Source organism: Mirounga angustirostris, unplaced genomic scaffold, assembly GCF_029215605.1.
Source record: "Mirounga angustirostris isolate CCGP_5_RB_7025 unplaced genomic scaffold, mMirAng1.0.hap1 SCAF_5, whole genome shotgun sequence".
NCBI lineage: Eukaryota > Metazoa > Chordata > Mammalia > Carnivora > Phocidae > Mirounga > Mirounga angustirostris.
In genome coordinates this window covers 113,912,433-113,935,418 of record NW_026991713.1, presented here as the reverse complement: position 1 = coordinate 113,935,418, position 22,986 = coordinate 113,912,433, and the positions used below count along the sequence as shown (strand labels likewise).

At 36.9% G+C, this 22,986-nt stretch overlaps 1 protein-coding gene across 1 annotated transcript in view; it reads right to left on the bottom strand.

Moving 5' to 3' along the window:
* LOC135364298 (ankyrin repeat domain-containing protein 26-like) overlaps positions 1 to 22,986 on the bottom strand; it is a 362,531-nt gene that overhangs the window by 245,568 nt on the left and 93,977 nt on the right. The window contains 4 exon segments of the mRNA XM_064590297.1: positions 4,834 to 5,062; positions 6,505 to 6,722; positions 7,795 to 8,082; positions 19,880 to 20,009. Of these exon segments, the coding sequence (XP_064446367.1) occupies positions 4,834 to 5,062; positions 6,505 to 6,722; positions 7,795 to 8,082; positions 19,880 to 20,009 (865 nt within the window).

The following is a 22,986-nucleotide window of genomic DNA, read 5'->3' as shown; positions in this document are numbered from 1 at the left end:
GCTTATTTTATTGTGAGGATATAGTATATAGTACCTGCAATGTACGAAACACGTGTTAATGGATTATTTAATGTTATGGGTAAGGCTTCCAGAAGATAGAGAAATTAAGTCGAACTAGGCTATTAGTAGTTTAGTTTTTTAGATTCCATGCATAAGTGAAATCATATGGTATTTGCCTTTCTCTGAGTTATTTCACTTAGCAAAATACTGGGTCTACCAATGTTGTCACAAATGGCAAGATCCCATTCTTTTTTATAGCTGAGTAATATTTCATTATATACATATAACACATCTTCTTTATCCATTCGTCTATTGATGGACACTGAGGTTGCTTCCATACTCTCGTTATTGTAAATAATGTTTCAAAAAACACAGGGGTGCATACAACTTTTCGAATTAGTGTTTTCATTTTCTTTGGGTAAATACTCAGTAGTGGAAGTATTGAATTGTATCATATTTCTATTTTTAATTTTTTGAGGAACCACAACACTTTTTGACAGTAACATTATATTCAGGATTTATAAAACGAATAATCTGACAACATTACTAGACAGGCCTTGTAAAATTAATAACTCAATACCACTTGATGGGAGAAACTTTTATTGAAGCAATTTTATAATACCATTAACAAATACTATGTAAAATATAAACTACTTTTTCATATGACGTGACTTAAGGAACTACCAATGTAATGTTATTATCTTTTCCCCAAAAGCTCTTTTCCTAAATATTTACTTCTGTGACCTTTGTTTATTTCAAGGTAAGAATTGTGCTTCGTAGAAATAGCTTGAAGTCCATTAATAAATAGAACACATCTGCAATTTTATTTATACTTTTCCATTTATCAAAAATATAGGCGGGTAAGAAAATTATACACAGAAAAACAATGTACCAATGTATCAGCAAATTTTAATTTGAAGAATTATTAACTAGAAGGATTTTCTCATAACTGTTAGTTTTCAAACTATGCCCATAGTAATCTAACGTTCCACTGGGGACAAAGCAGGATTGAGGGACAAGGAAGTCTACAGGTGTAGTCTCATCTCTCCTTTAGCTAAACAGCTCTACCTGTCTCTGTTTTATATAATACAGTTTAATGCAAAAAAAAAAAAAAAATTCAAGTTCTATTCTTTGGGAAAAAAGTTTTTCCAAAGGTATAAAAGTCACTCACTTCGTCAAAGTCCCTAATTTTACATAAGAGACAAAAAGGCCCCAGAGAGATTGCAGTTTGCCTGAGGTCAAAAAACCACCTAGCTGCAAGCCAGGAATGTGGTTTAGGTCTTACTGAGCCTAGAGTTTTATGCCAGTTACTTCCTCATATTCAGGAACAATGCATGCATTTTTAACTATAACTCAGAGAATATGAATACATAAAACTTTGTCATGTGGCTCAATAATGTTCAGGCATTAGGCACAAAATAGCTTTCTAACTAAAGTATAAATTTTAAAGTCATGAACAAAAAGAAAGGAACAGAAGTTATCTTAACTCCTTTTAGTAACAGTCAACATGTGCAATTTATAAGCATAAATTTTTTTAACCAAAGGACAAGGAACTTGAAGGAGAAAATCTTTAGTCGAACCAAAGAACCTGAAACTGAGGAAATTCTTCCTTGAAAGAATTATTCATTTCCTTCAAATAAAACTTTGTTTATCCAAATCAATCAACAAATGAGTTACCTATGTTGTGGGTTATTTATAGCAAAATTTAAAACGCACAACAGATTTCTCTTTACCATCTAGCATGCTCTGTCCAACCTCTCATCATTAGTTGGTATGTACAAAAGACATGATTAACTTTAATTAGAATTTAAATCAAGTCAGAAATTATAGGTAAACCTTCATTTCCATGTGAGGACTTTTCTCTACCTTCCTCACGACAGGAAGGGAGATTTACCTAAAGGGTGAATTTGGGAGAAGGCACTAAGCAATGCATACATGGTTCCAAATCTCTTCTTTAAAAAGATGTGCCTGCCATAGTAGCATGAATTCAAGTCTGCTCTCATCTTTGTGGGATGGGCATCAAACATTTGTTCCTTCCATTACAACTGTGTGTGGAAGTGCCTAATTTGGGATAAAGTACTGGGAAGCTCGCTGTGGCTACCTACCTAAACCATATCCTCCTATTTGTTAGTATGTATTACTAATAAAGTTACTAAGCTTATCTCCATCTGCCTGACTCCTGTGTTCTCAACTCAGAAAAAGAAGAGCAATGTCATCTGCCACCTACTCCACCACAGTTCCAACAAGAAAAATGACCAGACAACACTTAGACATGTTTTCTTCTTCCTTGACTTTATAACTAACATTCATTCTTCAAAGCAACATACTTTAAAGAGGGAAAAAGTTGAAAAGAACAACTTCAGAAACAAACATAGAAAGTCAGCCAAAATGAGGAGACAGGCGAGTATGTTCCAAATGAATGAACAATGCAACACTTCAGAAAAATAACTAAATGAAACAGAGATAAGTAGTCTACCTGATAAAGAGTTCAAAGTAATGGTCATAAAGATGCTCAGCAAACTTGGGAGGAGAATGGATGGATTCAGTGAGAACTTCAACAAAGAGAACATACAAAGAAGAACCAATCAGAGCTAAAGACTACAATAACTGAAATGAAAAATACACCAGAGGGAATCAACAGCAGATTGAAAGCTGCAGAACAGACCAGTGATCTGCAAGACAGGGTAGTAGAAATCCTCCAAGCCAAAAAGAAAAAAAAGAATTTTAAAAATGAGGATAGGTTAAGGGACCTCCTAGGATCGAGCCCCACATTAGGCCCCCTGCTCAGGGAGCCTGCTTCTCCCTTTCCCTCTGGCCCTCCCCTCCCACTTGTGTTCTCTCTTGCTTGCTCTGCTCCCTCTCTCTCTCATAAATAAATTAAAATAAAAAAAAAAGGAGGGGTGCCTGGGTGGCTCAGTCATTAAGCGTCTGCCTTCCACTCAGGTCATGATCCCAGGGTCCTGGGATCGAGCCCCACATCGGGCTCCCTGCTCAGCAGGAAGCCTGCTTCTCTCTCTCCCACTTACCCTGCTTGTGTTCTCTCTCTGGCTGTCTCTGTCAAATAAATAAATAAAATCTTAAAAAAAAAAAAAAAGGAAAGGCCATAACTAGAAGTAAAAAAATTATGAAAGAAAGTTTTATTGGGGGGCGCCTGGGTGGCTCAGTCGGTTAAGCATCTGCCTTCGGCTCAGGTCATGATCCCAGGGTCCTGGGATCGAGCCCCACATCAGGCTCCCTGCTCCGTGGGAAGCCTGCTTTTCCACCCTTCCCCTGCTCTCTCTCTCAAATAAATAAAATCTTTTAAAATAAGAAAAAGAAAGTTTTATTGGTAAAAGCAAACATACAGTAGAGGTAATAGATCAATCACTTTTATAAAGCCAGTATGAAGGTTAAAAGACAAAAGTAGTAATATCAATTATATCTACAGTAATTAGTTAAGGGATACACAAAATAAAAAGATGTAAACTAAGACATCAAATAAATAAAACAAGGTGGGGTGTAAAAATGTAGTGTTTTTAAAATGTGTTTGAACTTAAGTAACCATCAACTTAAAATAGACTGCTATATACATAGGATGTTATATATGAACTTCATGTGATCACAAACCAAAAATCTAAAGGCATCCAAGCATAACACTAAAGAAAGTCCTCAAATTAGAAGGGAAGAGAGCAAGACAATAAGGATGCCGAATGAAGGAACAAGATTGAGGCCTCATTTACCACAAGCCTATGCTACTTTTGTCTACATTAATAAGAACGTGAATATACCATCAAAACCATAAACCTATGTGCATTCATTGAAATGGATATTTTAATAACAATGACACAAAGGAAACTAGCTGCTATTTAAAGACTCCCTATCATTCCCATCTTAGTCATCAATCATTCAACTGATGGCAAGGTAGATATATGTGAACTTCTTTTTAAGAATTCAAATTGTGGGGCGTCTGGGTGGCTCAGTCACAGTTAAGTGTCTGATCTTGATTTTGGCTCAGGTCACGATCTCAGGGTTGTGGGACTAAGCCCTACATCGGGCTCCACACTGAGCATGGAGCCTGCTTACCCTCTGCTCCTCACCCCCTGCTTGCACTCCCTCTCTGGAAAAAAAAAAATCAAATATTTGCTTGATTTAGCTATTTAGAAAATGCTCTACAACTGCTCAAGACATTTTGTAAAACGTGAAATAGAAGTGTTATAAGTAAAAAAAAATGCTATAAGTAAGAAAGCAATTAAAAATGTACTCTCATGTGAGAAAACAGGTCATGAGACTGGGCCCTATGTAGGGTTCCATGCTCGGGGGGGGGGGGTCTGCTTGAAAGTCGCATGCTCTCTCTCCCTCTTGTGCACTCTCTCTCTCTAAAATAATACAATCTTTAGGGGCGCCTGGGTGGCTCAGTCGTTAAGCGGCTGCCTTTGGCTCAGGTCATGATCCCAGGGTCCTGGGATCAAGCCCCACTTCGGGCTCCCTGCTTGGAGGGAAGTCTGCTTCTCCTTCTCCCACTGCCCTTGCTTGTGTTCCCTCTCTCACTGTGCCTCTGTCAAATAAATAAATAAAATCTTCAAAAAAATAAAATAAAATAAATAAAATCTTAAAAATAGTAAAATATGTCAGTTTAGTTATATTTACTAAATAAAGTTAATAATAGGTATCTCTTGAAAGTAAGAGCTCCAGGAACTAAAAAAAAATCGTAAAATTTCTGTCTCATTTCTTTATTAGCGCATATAATTATGACTTTTACTTAGTGTGTGTTAGTTAAACAACTCAGAATTTCACCAAATTAAAAACAAAAATTATATCAGAAATCTGAAACCCAAGGGCAAAAAGATAACTAACCTTGGTCAAGAAAGTCTCAACGCCATTCTTTGTAGGCCGTGAGCTTGAGGTAGGAATCACTAGGTTTTCTCTCGGAGCAACATATCTATTGAACAGTGAACTATTATTCATATTTCTAACAGAAGGCAATTCTAGGACAGGGCTCATAGCAATAGTATTAATCAAAGACTTTTTTTGCTGTGTCTCCACCAGAAGTTTGGTACTGGTCTCTGCCAGCTTCTCATTAGTCCTGTTAAGATTACAAAACACAATGCTTAGTATTTCATTTCTCCCCAAATCATTCCTAAGTGACTTGCATTTTTTTAAAGTTTCCATAATAGTAAACAGAATGTGCCATTAAACGGTGTTTTAACACTGAAAATGTGACAGAGCAGACCTACAATATATAATGATAGGTTTAAAATTGCTCTAAAGGACATATATTTCTAGAGGATTCCTAACTAACAAGTAATTCAAATTAAGGAGGGACAGAAATGGCTATTAGTGATGCACATGGCTTAACAGGTAATACCTGCTGCCTTCTGGAATGGCTGGACTTAACAAGATTCTTGAGGATGCCATTACACATACTTATATTTAGTAAACCAGGATGCCATTACATATACTTCTATTTAGTAAACCAGTTTAGAGATATAAAAATATAAAACCATCCCAGGGGGCTGGGTGCTCAGTCAGTTAACCATCTGCCTTCGGCTCAGGTCATGACCCCAGAGTCCTGGAATCGAGCCCCTGCTTTTCCCTCAACCTCTGCCTGCCGCTCCCCCTGCTTGAGCTCACTCGCTCGCTCTCTGTCAAATAAATACATAAAATCTTTAAAATAAAAATAAAAATAAACCATCCCTCAAAGACATTTTCAAGCATTGGCTTTCACCACTCTTGCACATTTCACTCATTACCTCAGAGAAATTGAGCATTTGGCACTGAGGAATAATTTAGACCAACAATTGCTAGATGGCAGAGTTGTGATCAGAAAGAAATAAAACAGCTCCAGAGCCAATTAGGTTATAACACAGCTACCAGGGTACTGGAGGTGGAATCTACCCTTTCTGTCTTTCACCCAGCCCCTCCTCATGTCCACCATGGTGCTTTTTTTAGCCACTTTGGGAATTATACTGCCTTTCGGCCCCTAGGGGAATCTTTTTGTATTTCACATGTATACTTTTATGTAAGGTAGAAAAACTATAAAGAACAGTTTGTTTCAAAGCACCCTCTATTTGGTAATAATAACAAAAATCACAATCAAAAAAGTAAATTTACCAAGCTGCCAGGATGTGCAGTTGGGTTACAGATGTATTCTTCCAAAAATAAACTCACTAATATTAATAAACTCATTTCTATTTAGGGCAATTCTGACAAACAATTTTATAATAACATGCTGTCTAAATTATAAAGCTTCTAACCATTAGCTTAAAGACTAGGAGATCAGATTAACTGAAAATATTAAGGGGAAAAAAATAAAATCACGTAAAACCAAAAAAAGGAGGAGAGATGCAAACTGTCTTGGACGAACATTTCAAAGGTAAGTTCTTTTACAAACATCATTTTCCAAAATTAAACTATCTAATTGGCTTTCACTTCCTACTCATCTCATGAACCTGGCTCCATAAAAATTACACTTTAGAGGCAAATTAACAAGCTAAATCTATTTTCTATGATTCTGTTTTAACTTACTTGTTCAGTTCATTTGTCAATGACATTCGAACTTTTAATTCTTCTAGGTAGAGTTGCTTGTATTTTTCCAATTCTGTTTTATTAAAATCTTCTTGAGAACACTTCATTCTGGATAGTTCAAATTCTAGTTCTTTAATTCTGAGTTCCATTTGATTTCTTATTGAAGCATTATTAGCTTCTCTTAACTGTCCTAAGCTTTCTTGAGATGCTACTTGTGTCTAAAGCAAATTAAAAGCATACTTTTAAAATAAGTTATAACCTGGGTAATTATAGTATATTTCTTTCCTTTAGTTTTGAGTCAATGATTCAGAGAGCAATTGTAAATGTGAAAAAAAAGCTGAAGCGTAAAATATTTGTCATCAATGTCAACTGAATTAAATCTGAATGATAAAGTTCAATCATTCTTATATTAGAACTCATGCAATCTGGTAATTCAGAGAATAATAGAATCATTTAAAACTTTAAAAAAGTGAACAATACAACTTAAGAATAATTCAAGTACCGGGGGTGCCTGGCTGGCTTAGCCGGTTGAGCGCCTGACTCTTGGTTTCTGCTCAATTGTGATCTCAGGGTCATGAGATAAAGCCCTGTGTCATACTCAGCATGGAGTCTGCCTGGGATTCTCTCTCTCCCTCTGTGCATCCCCTCACCCGTGCTTTCTAAATAAATAAATAAATATCTTAAAAAAAATAATCCAAGTATGGTACAATTTTTTTTTTTTTAAAGTAGGCTCCATGCTAGGCTTGATTTCACAAGCCTGAGCTGCTCAACCAACTGAGCCACCCAGGCACCCCATGGTTAAAATTTTTAAAACACCATCTTTTCTTTTCCTGTCAATAGTCTTGTTTTATACCAAGTGATCTTAAAAAATAAAATGATTCTCTACTGTGAATCATTCTGAAAAATCAATTTAGTGAGAATAATGATGAAAACTGAAATTTTTTTTTAAAGATTTTATTTATTTATTTGACAGAGAGAGAGATAGCGAGAAAGGGAACACAAGCAAGGGGAGTGGGAGAAGGAGAAGAAGGCTTCCTGCGGAGCAGGGAGCCCGATGCGGGGCTCGATTCCAGGACCCTGGGATCGTGACCTGAGCCGAAGGCAGACGCTTAACGACTGAGCCACCCAGGCGCCCCGATGAAAACTGAAATTTTTAAAGAGAAGGAACAAATGCTTCCAGAAATTTACCAAATTGCTATAAAGGAAGTAGAGGAAAACTATACAATGCATATAACCAAAATGTAACTTGCAGTGAAATGATTAAAGCATACTACAGATCAATAAATTAACCTGGAAAAACAGATTGGCTTCTTTTAATTTTTCTGTTATGTCCAATCTTGTTCTTTCTTCAAGCTCCCGTTTATAGTGTTCTATTTTACTGTATTCTACCATACTGAATTCTACATGACTTCTGAGGTTTACTACTTGTTCCAACTTCTTTTTATTCTTCTCTAGTTTTTCATATTTCTTCTGCATTTCCTTCATAGATGTTAACTCCTGGGTAAGAAGCTGGTTGTTTGCATCCAGGTATAGACATTTTGAAGACGCAGTTTCCAGTTTTGCTGTAAGATCATCAACCTGCATGAATAAAATAATACAGTTTGGAAGTAGAGTGAAAATAGTCTAATGCAAAACTATGACCAAGTTTTTTTTTTAAAAGATTTTAAGTCTCTACACCCAACACGGGGCTCAAACTCACAACCCCCAAGATCAAGAGTCACATGCTCTACTGACAGAGCCAGCCAGGTGCTCAAATTTTAAAATAAATTCATTTTCAACAAAATGTTATCTATATTGTAAGTAGAGTCTTGGAATGTGGAACCTCAAATAACTCAGAAAATCAAGAACAAAATTAAAACCACTAGTAGTTACTAAAGGAGATCTCTGCTATCGTTCTCTTTGCCACACATTTATACTTTTATTTTTCTATGATTGTTTCAGATCTTTCCTTCACAAAATAACTGTAAGTCATCTCTTAGTAGAAAGTCTCTTAACCCTTCCCTCATCTTAACACTCCATAATTTTTTTTAAAGATTTTATTTATTTACTTGAGAGGGAAAGAGAGCAAGAGAGCAAGAGTGCAAGAGCAGGGGGAGGGAAAAGCAGACTCCCCACTGAGCAGGGAGCCCAGCGTGGGGCTCAATCCCAGCATGCCAGGATCACGACCCAAGCCAAAGGCAGACACTTAACTGACTGCGCCACCCAGGTGCCCTGGTACTCCATAAGTTTTAAAGAAGTTTTAGGAATATCATATTGACTTATGTAGGTCTCAGCAAATAAATGCTTACCAAAATAAGACTTTGAAAATAAAACTCTAATTAATGAATCTATAAAGACTGATTTTAATGCCATAAGCCTTTTTCTGAATTACAAATGTTTTATGCTAATTTGAATTGCATTCTGAGAAGAAATGATTTGCAAGGTTAAGAAATCGCATCTCTCAGTAAAAAAATTTAGTGAGATGATCCATACATTTTTGACCAAAAAAACCCCCCAAAAAACCCCCTTAATTCAACAGTATTATAATCCTTTGTTACATCCCACAAAATAAGACAAAAACAACCAAAAAACTTGCTGGAGTTTCAGTGATGCTGAATTGGGAAGAACTTCTTTCTTTTAGATATGATTGGTAAGACAAGATGAGTGGATGTGGTGGTTTTATAAATTCTTTGACACTTCTCCCATGACAATCCCCCCCCCCCTTAATATGTGCTGGCCTTAGTAACTGGTTTCTAGTGAATAGAATATGGCAGAACTGCTGTGTGATTTTTAAGGCTAGGTTACAAAATGTGAGATAGCCTCCATCTGACTTTTTCTACAGAAGCTCACCCTTAGCATCCAGCTGTTGTGGGAAAGCCCAGGCCACCTAGTGAGTCCTCATGCAGATACTGCAGCTGAGACTGCCTCAGCTAACATCCTAGTCAAAAAGCAGCCTCAACAGCCAAACATGTGCATGAACAAGAACAAGGTTTTAGATGATTCTAGTTCCCAGCTTCCAGTCATCCCAGCTGATGCCAAATGAAGAAGAAATGAGTTGGCCTTACTCAGCCTTGTCTAAAGATGTGTGAACAAGATAAATGCTGTTTTGAGCCACTGGGTTTTGAGATGGTTGAGTATGCAGCAATAAATAACTGGCACAGATACTGATATTAAAAATGGGGTGCTGCCATTAAAAACAAAACAAACTAAAAATAAACCTCCTTTGAACCAGGAGGTAGGTGGAACCTGAAAGGATGTAGAGAAGAGTAAGAATGAAAACCAAAAGGGCTTCCAAGAAACTGTTAGTGGAAACCTGATGGCCCTTGAAGAGGCTTACAGCAAAGGTTTCTAGACAAGTGAAGAAAATGACACTAGAGGGAAAGGAACTCATGCAACAAACCACTTGAAAGGAAACTCATAGGGGAGATAAGCTAAAGAAACACTATTCAATATGAAGGAACCAGGATTTGCTGGGTTCAAATATCTGTTTCTCATTTACAGCCTCTCCACATGTTGAATTGTCAAATAATGCTAAAATAAATGGCTTCTGGGTTAAGAGCAAATCGAGGAAAACATGGTCTATGGATGAAGCCAAGACTATAAAACCCTTAAGACCTCGGAAGGTTTTAAGGTGTGCCTCCAATTTCTTTAAGGATCTTAAGAGTATAAGAATTTTAAAGGCATTGTCAAATAAGAGGTTCACAGGAAACCTGAGTTGAAAAGCTTATCTCAAAAAGACCCAGGAGAATGGCTTTTCTAATGGCATGAACTCCAATAATATTCACAGAAAACTCAAAAAGTGAAGAGAATTATAGGGGCATCTGGGTGGCTCAGTCGGTTAAGCGGCTGTCTTCAGCTCAGGTCAAGATCCCAGGGTCCTGGGATCGAGTCCCACATCAGGCTCCGAGCCTGCCTCTCCCTCTCTCTCTGCCTGCCTCTCTGCCTACTTGTGCTCTCTATCTCTCTGTCAAATAAATAAAATCTTCAAAAAAAAAAAAAAAAGTGAAGAGAATTAGAGAAGCAAAAACACTGTTTGCGAGCTTGGACTAAAAGAGACCAAGATAGTACAAGCTGAAAATAGGCCTTTGGGTCTTAGAAGTCCCACAGGGAGGAAGCAGGCTGAAAAAACAGCTAAAAACACAGGTCATTCCTTATGAAAAGGACAGAACCAAGAGCTCAAAGAGTAAAGCAAAGAGCCATGGAGAAGTATTCCCATGGTTAGGACTAAGTCCTAACTAAAGAACTGACAGCATGCTTCAGGCTATATTTCAAAACTGCTATGGACTAGCGTGCTTCCCATCTTCTTTCTGAATGGGAGAGTCCTTAGCAGGTTATCCGCATCCTGCATTTTGAGTGGTAGAGAACTGTCACTTTAATTCTCAAGTCTTCATATTGAGAGGACTTGAACTCAAGGGACTATAATTCAGACACCTTAACCCCACTGCTCCTGATTAAAATGGTAAGATCTTGGATTCAAGCCTGAACCTAATGCCATGATAACAGATTTGTGGGAGGAGGTGAGTGTATTTTTCATGTTGGAGGAATACAAAAATATGCTGGTTTTTAAATGTGTCCATAGGTTTTTAAATATTCATTCTATTAAAAATAAATAAATAAAAAGACCGTGGGCCAATCTTAGTGACTTATCTCCTAACAAACAGAATATGGTGAATGTGATGCTGTGTGTATTCCAAGGCTAGGTTACAGAGGCAATAGAGCTTCTGCCTTGCTCTGTATCTCAGGCTGCTTACTTGGAATTTAGCCCTCCAATTTGTGAGGAAGCTCAGGCCACAAAGAGAGTCTAGGTGTTTCAGCTGCCTGCCTTAACTATAGTCCTAGTCAACAGCGAGCATCAACAACACCAGAAGTGATGGAACAAATCTTCAAACACTTCCATCCCCAAACCTTTCAGTTGCCCCACCTGAAGCTAGGGGAACAGAAACAAGCTGTCCTGGCCACACTTTTCCTAACAGATTTGTGAACAAAATAAATGTTATTTATTTAAGCCACTAAACTTTGGGGAGTTTGTTAAGAAAAAAAAACAAAAAAAGATAAATGGATGATAAAAAGAGTTAATAAGATACATAACTTATATAGTAGAAATTGGTCTCCATTAAAGTGGGAAGTAATAAATGTCAAGATTAATTTATTAATGACAAACAGTGCTAATGAGAAGCAGCACATAACTAGAAGCAAGATCTAAGAAGTTTTTCTCTCCATTTTCCCCCATTTAGGGTGACATTACCTATGCATTTTTTATATATGACCTTTATTATGTTGCAGTATGTTCCTTCTAAACCTACTTTGTTGAGGGTTTTTATCATGAATGGATGTTGTACTTCGTCAAATGCTTTTTCTGCATCTATTGAAACGATCAGATGATTCTTCTCCTTTCTTTTATTAATGTGGTGTATCACATAGATTGATTTGCAGATATTGAACCACCCCCACAACCCAGGAATAAATCCCATTTGATCATGGTGATGGCTTTTTAATGTATTGTTGGATTCAGTTTGCTAGTATTTTGTTGAGGATTTTTGCAACTAGGTTCACCAGAGATACTGGCCTGTAGTTCTCTTTGTGGTGTCTTTATCTGGTTTTGGTATCAGGGTAATAATACTGGCCGCATAAAATGAATTTGGAAGTTTTCCTTCCTTTTCTGTTTTTTTTTTTTTTTTTTTTTTTTTTTTTTTGGAGGGGGGAACAGTTTGAGAAGAATAGGTATTAACTCTTCCTTTAAGTGCTAGGTAGAATTTGCCTCTGAAGCCGTCTGGTCCCGGACTTGGGTTTGTTCAGAGTTTTTTGATTACTGATTCAATTTCTTTGCGGGTTATCAGTCTGTTCAAATTTTCTATTCCCTCCTGTTTCAGTTTTGGTAATTTGTATGTTTCTAGGAATTTATCCATTTCTTCTAGATTGTCTATTTGTTGGCATATACTTTTTCATAATATTCTCTCATAACTGTTTGCATTTCTGTGGTGGTGTTATTTCTCCTCTCTCATTTGTGATTTTATTTATTTGGGTCCTTTCTCTTTTCTTTCTGTAACTCTGGCTAGAGCCTTGTCAGTTTTATTAATTTTTCCAAAGAACCAGCAACTGGTTTCATTGATCTCTTCTAGTTTTATCTTTTTTAAGTTTCTATACTATTTATTTCTGCTGTATTTTTTTTAAAGGATTTGTTTATTTGAGAGAGAGAGAGAGAGAGAGTGGGGAAAGGGGCAAATGGAGAGGAAGTGAGGGAATCCTCAAGTAGACTCCCCGCTGAGCATGGAGCCTGAAGCAGTGCTCAATCCCAGGACCTTGAGATCATGACCTGAGCGGAAATCAAGAGTTAGCTGCTTAACCAACTGAGCCACCCTGGTGCCCCTATTTCTGCTCTAATTTTTACTATTTCCTTCCTTCTGCTGACTGTACGCTTCATTTATTATTCTTTTTCTAGCTTCTTTAGGTGTAAGGTAGTTTGAGATTTTTCTTGCTTCTCGAGCTAGGCCTGTATTGCTATATACTTCCCTCTTAGGACCACTTTTGCTGTATCTCAAAAGTTTTGGCGAATGTGTTTCATTTTCATTTGTTTCCATGTATTTTTAAATTTCTTCTTTTATTTCCTGGTTGGTCCATTCATTGTTTAGTAGAATGTTACTTAACCAACATGTATTTGTGGTCTTTCAGATTGTTTCTTGTGGCTGACTTCTAGTTTTATATTATTGTGGTCAGAAAAGGTGCATGGTATGACTTCAATCTTTTTTGTATCTATTAAGGCCTGTTTTGTGGCCTAATATGTAATATATTCTAGAGAATGTTTCAGAATGTGTATTCTGCTGTTTAAGGGTGGAATATTTTGAATATATCTCTTTAGTCCATCTAATCCAGTGTGTCATATAAAGACATTGTTTCCTTGTTGACTTTCTGTTAGTTGATCTGTCCATTGATGTAAGTAGGGTGTTAAAGTTCCCAACTATTGATTATTTCTATTCCTTCCTAAAATACCCAAACTGTACATTGTGTTCATGGATACTTTTACTATTAGGAATAAAAGCAACTTATTCCATTAAAAAAACTATATATATATTAAAAATAAAGTACCATAGTATTATTGTATTATTATCAATTAGTTCTTTTATGTTTGTCATTAATTGTTTTATGTATTTGGGTGATCCCATGTTGGGTGCATAAATATTTACAATTGATCTTCTTCCTGTCAGATTGTCCTCTTTCTTACGATATAGTGCCCTTGTCTCTTGTTACAGTCTTTGTTTTAAACTCTATGTTGTCCAATATAAGTTATTGCTATTCTGGCTTTCTTTTGATGTCCATTTGCATGATACATGTTTCTCCATCCCCTCACTTTCAATCTGCAGGTATCCTTATGTCAAAAATGAGTCTCTTGTAGGCAGCATATACATCCTATGTCTTTTGATTGGAGCATTTAGCCCATTTATATCCGAAGTAATTATTGATAGATATGTATTCGTCATTTTACTACTTGTTTTGTGGTTGTTTCTGGAGATTTTTCTCCGATCCTTTTTTGTGTCTTTGATGCTTTGCTGATGTTCTTTAGTGATATATTTGGATTCTTTCTCTTTGCATGTTTATTAGTGGTTTTGTTTTTGGTTTTCTTTTCTTTTCTTTTTAGAGAAAACACGAGCGGGGCAGGGAGAGGGAAAGTGAATCTTAAGCAGATGCCATGCCCAGCACGGAGCCCAATGCAGGGCTCAATCTCACAACCCTGAGATCATGACTTGAGCTGAAATCAAGAGTCAGATGCTTAACCAACTAAGCCACCCAGGCACCTCTATTGGTGGTTTTTGATATATAATTTGTATATAACCTCTTCTGCATATAGCAGTCTATATTAAGTTGCTGGTCATTTAAGTTTGAACCAATTCTTTTCTCTTCTTCTCCCCATGCTTCAGATAAGGTATATTTTATATCCTTTGTTTCTGAGTTCCTTAAATTATTTTTTACATAAATGTTCATTTTTGTTACTTTTGTGTTTCTTGCCTTTATACTGTCACTTCTGGTCTCTCTTTTCCACTCAAAGAGCCCCCTTTAATGTTTCTTGCAGGGCTAGTGTAGTGGTCACAAACTCCTTTAATTTTTGTCTGGGAAACTCTCTCTCTCCTTCTATTCGGAGTAATAGGCTTGCTGGATAGAGTATTCTTGGTTACAGATTTTTCCCATTCACCATGTTGAATATATCATGCCACTCCCTTCTGGCTTGCAAACTTTCTGTTGAAAACATTCCTGATGGCCTTAAGGGGTTTCCCCTGGAAGTTACTGACTTGTTTTCCTGCTTTTAAGATGTTTTCTTTATCAGTATACTTTGCAAATTTAATTATAATGTATCTTGGTGTTGGCCTGCTTTTGTTGATTTTGATGGGAGTTTTCTGTGCCTGCTAGATCTTGGTGTCTGTTGCTTTCCCCAGATTAGGGAAGTTTTCTGTTATTATTCTTGAAATAAATTTTCTTACGCCTTTTCTCTCTCTTCTACTGGGACTCCTACACTGAGTTCCCGAGGTCTTGTCTCATTTTGCATAATTCTTCTTTCTCTCCCTTCTTCAGCTTTATTGCTTTCCATTACTTTGTCTTCTAGGTGATTAATTTGTTCTTCTGCTTCTTCCAGCCTGCTGTTCATTGCATCAGGTATGTTTCTAATCTCATTTATTGCACTCTTCATCTCTGATTCTTTTTTTTAATTCTTTTATCTCTGTTGTAAGGGTCTCACTGATGTCTTCCATTCTTTTCTCAAGTCCAGTGAGTATCCTTATGATCACTGCTTTAAATCCTCCATCAGGCATGATATTTATTCTGCCTCCATTAAATCTCTGGTCCCATGGCCTTATCCTGTTCTTTCATTTCAGATAAATTCCTGTTTTCTCATTTTGTCTACGTCTCTACCAGCTTCTCTGTGTTAGAAAAGCCAGTTATGTTACCTGCTCCTGAAAGTAATGGACTTATGAAAAAGACGTCATGTAGTGCCCAGGGTCTGGCACTTAGGGCAGTGTCCACAGTGTGTGCTGCATGCACTCTGCTGTTGTGTTCTGGCTGCTCTATCCTTTAGGCCAGTCATCTGCAGAGGCTCTCCCCACCTGCTGTGGGCAGTGTTTGGTACCTGGCTGGAATGTAGCAACTTTTAAATTCGGTGTGCTCTGGTGTGCTTGTGAAATGAGACCTGTCACCACCTCCACTGGAACTGAGGTCCTCCTGAATCTATTCAGGAGATGTGGTGTGGGCAGAGGTCTTCTGGGGGCGGGGGGGGGAAGGCCTGCTGTGCTGGAACTGAGGCAAGAATGATTGATCAGGGCAGTTCCACTGGAGTGCAAGGGGATGGTTTGATGTAAGCAAATTAGACAGCCAGTGTCAGAGCTGCACCGCTTCCCACAGGAGGCTCTGTGTTGGTGCTGAGGGGCAGTGGAGGGAAATGGCACCAGCTGGTTCCTTTGTTCCTAGAGAAGAATCTCCGTCAACACTGCCTCTCAGGGACATGCTCTGAGAAGAGTGAGTAATCTCCCCACTGTATGCCCCAGGCACTGTTCAGATCACTGTTTCCGTGCTGTATGCTCCCGGGTTGTTTACCTGCCTTCTCTCCAAGAGCAGCACAGTGCCCTACAGGCTCTATCCCAGCTAAGCCTGATGACCTTTAGAACTCCAGGCTTTAAGCCCCCCTCGTTGTAAGAACTCATGAAATTCAGCCCCTCTCATCTTCCAAGCCAGTGGGTATGAGGAAACGTTCTCTTTGGGCATTTCCATGTACTCCTCTCCTGCCCTTCTCTATGACCATGAATCCCTCCCCTCTATAACAGCCACGATCTGTTTCTCTCCTAAACCACATCTCTGTACTTCTACCTTCTTCGATGTGTCCTCTTCCCTCTTTAGTTGTGGAGTTTGTTCTGTCAGTCTTCAGGTATTAGGTGAACTTAGGCTCCTCTTACTCTGCTACCATCTTCCTTTCTCTCAAGACATTTCTCTAAGATATGCTTCAATTACAAATTATTACAACTAGGCAGGCATGCCCCTATAGATTTTCCCCTCAAGTTAGGGGAGAAGAAAGACCGGCAAGCAGAAAGACAATATGATTGCAAGTATAACAGCTGAAAAACTAGGAATAGTTTAATAACCAAAATTGGACCTTTTACCTGATCTCCATTAACTGAAATTCTAAAAGAAATAGCCAGCTTTGAGTATTTTTAAATCAATCTAATACTCAATCTTCATTCTCCTTTCATCAGTGAGGAAATAAAGAGAACATTATGGAATCATTTTTAATCTTTTCAGTAGCAAACCAAATGTACTGTCCATTGGCACTATTTAAATTAAATATAGGTGGTGCCTGGGTGGCTCAGTCATTAAGCATCTGCCTTTGGCTCAGGTCATGATCCCAGGGTCCTGGGATGGAGCCCACATCAGGCTCCCTGCTCCACGGTAAGCCTGCTTCTCCCTCTCCCACTACCCCTGCTTGTGTTCCCTCTCTCGCTGTGTCTCTCTCTGTCAAATAAATAAATAAAATCTTTAAAAAAATAATTAATTAAATATAATTTCTCCTTTATCTTATTCCAAGCTTGTTTATGTGGGGAGGTAAGTAAGACCATCTCATCTTTATGTTGTATCACAATGCTTTCCCATATCATACAAAACTGGCTTTGAAAATTTATGGCATTCAAATTGCTAATCTACTATTTGTCTCTGATAACTCAATTAAATACTACCTGATATTTTACAGCTGTATTCTTGAAATAATGTAATGAAATATTTATTCCATTAATTATTTATTGAGCTATTAAAGGACATATCTTTCTATTTAAAGTAAAAGAAGATGGATACAGACAACTGTATTTTCTGAGAATGTAGGATCTGTGCCAAGAACAGGATCAGCACCTGTGTTATACAGAAGAACCCGGTCAAAATAGTATCTAATTGTGAATTACAAGATGATGGATTACCAAGATTTCAAAACAGGAAAGCTGACAGCCCAGAGTTCATCTTTTCCTTCCTGGATGGTGAAATTTATAGATGAGTCTATGCTTTATAATAAGTTAATAAAACATAATGAAGTAACGAGTAGACAGCAGATCCTATGACCAAGATTTGATGGAAACGGATGTGGGAGGCACTGAGTGAGCGACTCAAGATATGAATGGAGAAAAGAACCAGAACTCTATCTTTTCGAGTCTGACTTCTCATCATATCATGGAGTCAGCAAGGCATAAGCTGGTAAAAGGCTCCTTCAAGAAGCAAAAAATTTCTACAGGAGTAAAGTTAAGTTCTACTACACTTTTATTAGTACATAAATGAGTGGTAAATTTGCAAGACGACTAGGGAAGAATTCTCATAAACTTTGATTGGGCAGTGACATAAGGATAGACATATAGATAAATGTATTAGAATTGACAATCTAAAAATAAACTGTCACATTATGGTGAATTGATTTTCCAATTTTAGTATATGTGCTGCCGAAGCGAGCACATGGTGAATTGATTTTCAACAAGGGTGTCAATTAAATGGAATAAGAATAGCCTTTTTAATAAATGGTAGTGGGACAAAGTAATAAAATTAGACCTCTACCTCATAGCACATATACAAAATCAACTCCAAATATAAGAGCTAAAATTATAAAACTCTTAGAAAAAAACATATCATTTGTGACTGGATTTGGCAATGGTTTCTTAGGACACCAAAAGAAAAAACAGATTAAGTATATTTCATCAAAATCAAAAACTTCTTTGCTTCAAATGTCACCATCAAGAAAGTGAAAAGGCAAGCTACTGAATAAGAGAAAATATTTGAAAAGCCTGTATCTGATAAGGGATTTGTATTTAGGATATACATAAATAACTCTTACAATAATGAAAAGACAATCCAATAAAGAAATGGTCAAAACAATTGATTCATTCTTTAAGGAAGATATAGAAATGGATAATAACCACATAAAAAGATGAGCTACTCAACATCATTAGTTTTTGTTTAGTTTTTTTTTCTAACGTTTTATTTGTTTATTTGACAGAGAGAGAGAGAGAGCACAAGCAGGGGGAGATGCAGAGGGAGAGGGAGAAGCAGGCTACCCGCTGAGCAGGGAGCCAGATGTGGGGCTCAATCCCAGGAACCTGGGGTCATGACCTGAGCCGAAGGCAGACGCTTAACTAATTGAGCCATCCAGGTGACCCTCAACATCATTAGCTTTAAGCAAAATACAAATCAAAGCCACAAGATCGATGGAACTCATCAAGTGTATTATGCTAAGCCAAACAAGTCAGTCAGAGAAAAATAAATACCCTATGATTTTACTCATATGTGGAATTTAAGAAACAAAACAGATGAACACAGGGGAAAGGGGGAAAAAAAAGAAGAGAAAGGGAGGCAAACCATAAAAGACTCTTAACTATAGAGAAAAAAACTAAGTGTTGCTGTAGTGGAGGTGGATGGGGGGTGGGCTAGATGAATGATGTACTTGTTGTGATGAGCACTGGGTGTTGTATGTAAGTGATGAATCATTAAATTCTACTCCTGAAACCAATATGTTAACTAACTAGAATTTTAAAACTTCAAACAAACAAACAAAAAACCCCACAAGATGCCATTTCCCACCCACTAGGATGGCTATAATAAAAACAACAGATAATGGCAAACATTGGCAAAAATCAGGAAAAATGAGAACCTTCAAACACTGCTGACGAAAATGTAAAATGGTGCAGCCATGTTGGAAAACCGTGTGGCAGTTCCTCAAAGGGTTAAAAAAAAAAAAGAAAAGGTTAAAGAGAGTTACCATATGACCCAGCAATTCCATTTGTAAGTATATATCCAAGAGAAATGAAAACATGTTCACACAAAAACTTGTACGTGTGTGTATAATAGCATTATTAACAACAGACGAAAAGCAAAACAATCTAAAGATCTACCAACTGATAAATGAATAAATTAAATGTCGTATGTCTGTATAGTGGGATATTATTAGCAATAAAAAGAAATAAAGTACTGACACATGCTACAAAATAGGTGTAACTTGAAAATATTATGCTAAATGAAAGAAGGCAGTCACAGAGGACCACATATTGTGTGATTCCATTGATATGAAATGTCCAAAATAGGCAAATTTATAGAGACAGAGAGTAAGTAGTGGTTCCCTAGGGCTAAGGAGAGTAGGGAAGGGGAACCTAGCATAGGGCGACAGGTAAAAGGTACAGGACTTCTTTACAGGGTAACAAAAATGTTCTAAAATTGATTGTGGTACTCTTCGAATTTGCACATTACGTTCATTTTATCTCAATAAAGCTGTTACCAAAAAAAAAAAAATGTAGCACGTATATAAAATTAATAGAAAACATTTCATTGCTCAAAGCACTGAGTGACTTATTTCCCAAAATTAAATGATTCTGGAGTCCCAAAACTAATTAAAAATTACCTTCTGTTTTAGCATATTAATCTGACTATCCATTTCAATTTGATTGGTTTTTGAATTTCCAGGGAAAGTAAGCTCTCTACCTTCATATTCACTTAACTTTCTCCTTGTCACGTTTAAGAGTTTCTTAAATCTGCGGAAGGTATAGAATGAGTAAGTCAGGTTTTTTAAGAGTAAATATTTAATAATTGTTTAAATAGATAATATGTTCTATCATATAAACAAATCTATAAATTATGATCTCTCATTTGTCCCAATCTCACATTGTTTAAGAACATACTAACTAAATTATAATCTCAGGTAAAAAATATGAAGAAAATTTTTATGACACAACTGGCAGAATTAATACTGTAACTATATTAAGAGTTCTTATACATAAGTTATTAATATTTATTTTCAGTATCTTAATAGAATCATCTATTATTAAATAGTGACTATAAACCAGAGACCAGTATCCAAGGTGAAGAAGAAAAGCATACTTATCCATGAATGTTTTAAAAAGACACAAAAATACATTTTGGTACCCACTAACCACAGTCTACAAGAAGAAAAGAAAATACATACAAAAAACATCAAAGGAGATCACTCACAAAAAAAGAAGAAAGAAAAATCTTTAAAGTCTGAGTTGAGAGGAAAAATGAAGAGACAAAGCTTTAGAAGAAAGGAAATCAGCAAAGAGATAATGTGTGATGGTCTATGAGACTGTTTCAGGAAAGAAGTTACATATCTTGGCTAGGACACTGTTAACAAAGTGAAAGGGTTGCAAAACAATGCAGAGAAAGACAGTTAAATGAGAGAATATCAGAGAACAAATTTGAGTAGTCAGCAAAAAAAAAAAAAAAAAAAAAAAAAACAGAAAGGGAGCCCTGTGGGAGCTACAGACATTGGAAAAAACTTTTTTTTTTTTTAATCTGAGTGGTAAAAGCATGATTGCTAATTTTATTCTTCTTTAAGTCAGACATATATTTTCCTCTGTATATTTTATAATTAAAAAATGCAGAAAGAAAATATAAGCAAGTTGAATCCAAAAAGATGGTGGAGGAGTAGGAGAGCTTAGTTTTGTCTGGTCCGGAACTCACTCGATAGCTATAAAATGATTTTGAACACCTGTGAACTCAACCGGAGATCTAAGAAAAGAATTGCCGCAATTCTACAAATAGAAAAGTGACCACGTTTGGGGAGGGTATGTGTTGTGGTGACCGCTGTGTATTATGTAAGACTGATGAATCACAGATCTGTACCCCTGAAACAAATAATACACTGTATGTTAGTAATAAAAAAAAAAAAGAAAAGCAACCACTTTCTGCAAGTCTTTTTTAACTTTCATTTTTACAATTACATTCTATCCTTTCATTGTATTTAATTTTATTTTTGTATATATATATAAGTTTTTCTTTCTTTACAATTTGGGATGTAGTTTTCTAACAAACAGACCCAAATACATACAGGATCCAGTGTATTTCTCTGTTCTGTTCACCTGATTATATTCTTTTTTCTTTTTTTTTTTTTTTTTTTTGGTCTGGGTCTCTTCTAATTTGTTTAGTGTATATTTCACTGGGGTTGTTGTTGCTCTTTTAGTATTTTGTTCACTCATTCATCTATTTTCTGGACAGAATGACAAGATGGAAAAACTCAGCTCAAATAAGAGAACTAGAGGCAGTAAAGACTGCCAAGGACCTAATCAGTATGGACATAAGAGGTCAGAACTAGAGTTCAGAATGACGATGATAAAGATACTAGCTGGGCTTGAAAAAAGTATAGAAGACACTAGAGAATCCCTTTCTGAAGAAATAAAAGAATTAAAATCTAATCAAGTCAATATCAAAAAGGCTATTAATGAGATGCAATCAAATATAGAGGCTCTAAAAAAATAGAGGCTCTAACTGAGAGGATAAATGAGGCAGAAAGGAGAAGTAGTGATATACAAGACAAAATGACAGAGAATAAAGAAGCTGGGGAAAAAGAGAGATAAACGACTGGATCACGAGGTGAAATTTCAAGAGATAAGTGATACCATAAAGCGGAACAATAGTAGAATAATTGGGATCCCAGAAGAAGAGGAAGGGGGGGTGGCAGAAGGTGTGTTTGAGAGATTAGAGCAGAGAACCTCCCTAATCCGGAGAAGGAAACAGGCATTCATATCCAGGAGGCACAGAAAACCCCCTTCAACATCAATAAAAACAGGTCAACATTTCGATATATAGTAGTGAAGCCTGCAAATTTCAGAGACAAAGAGAAAATCCTGAAAGCAGCTCAGCACAAGAGGTCCTTAACCGACAAGGGTAGAAACATTAGACTGGCAGCAGACCTAACCACAGAGACCTGGCAGGCCAGAAAGGACTGGCATGATATATTCAGGGTGCTAAACGAGAAAAATATGCAGCCAAGAATACTGTATTTATCCAGCAAGGCTGTCATTCAAACTTGAAGGAGAAAGAAAGAGTTTCCAGGACAAACAGAAACTAAAACATTTGTGATCACTAACCCAGCCCTGCAAGAAATATTAAAGGGGATCCTTTACGCAAAGAGAGAGCCCCAAAGTAACACAGACCAGAAAGGAACAGAGACAATATACAGTAACAGTGATATAACAGGTAGTACAATGGCACTAAATTCATATCTATCAATAGTTACCCTGAATGTAAATGGGCCAAATGCCCCAATCAAAAGATGCAGGGTATCAGATTGGATAAAAAAGCAAGACCCATCGATATGCTGTCTGCAAGAGACTCATTTTAGACCCAAGGACACCTCCAGATTGAAAGTGAGGGAGTGGAAAACCATTTATCATGCTAATGGACATCAAAAGAAAGCTGGGGTAGCAATCCTTGTACCAGACAAATTAGATTTTAGACCAAAGACTGTAATAAGAGATGAGGAAGGACACTATCATAATGACTTAAAGGGGTCTATCCAACAAGAAGATCTAACAATTGTAAATATGTGTGCCCCTAACATGGGAGCAGCCAATGACATAAACCAATTAATAATAAAATTAAAGAAACACCTTGATGATGATACAATAATAACAGTGAATGACACACTGGACTGTGGGAAACAGACCTCCACAACAACCACTGGTGCATGTTCGTTCAGACTCCGAGATCTCT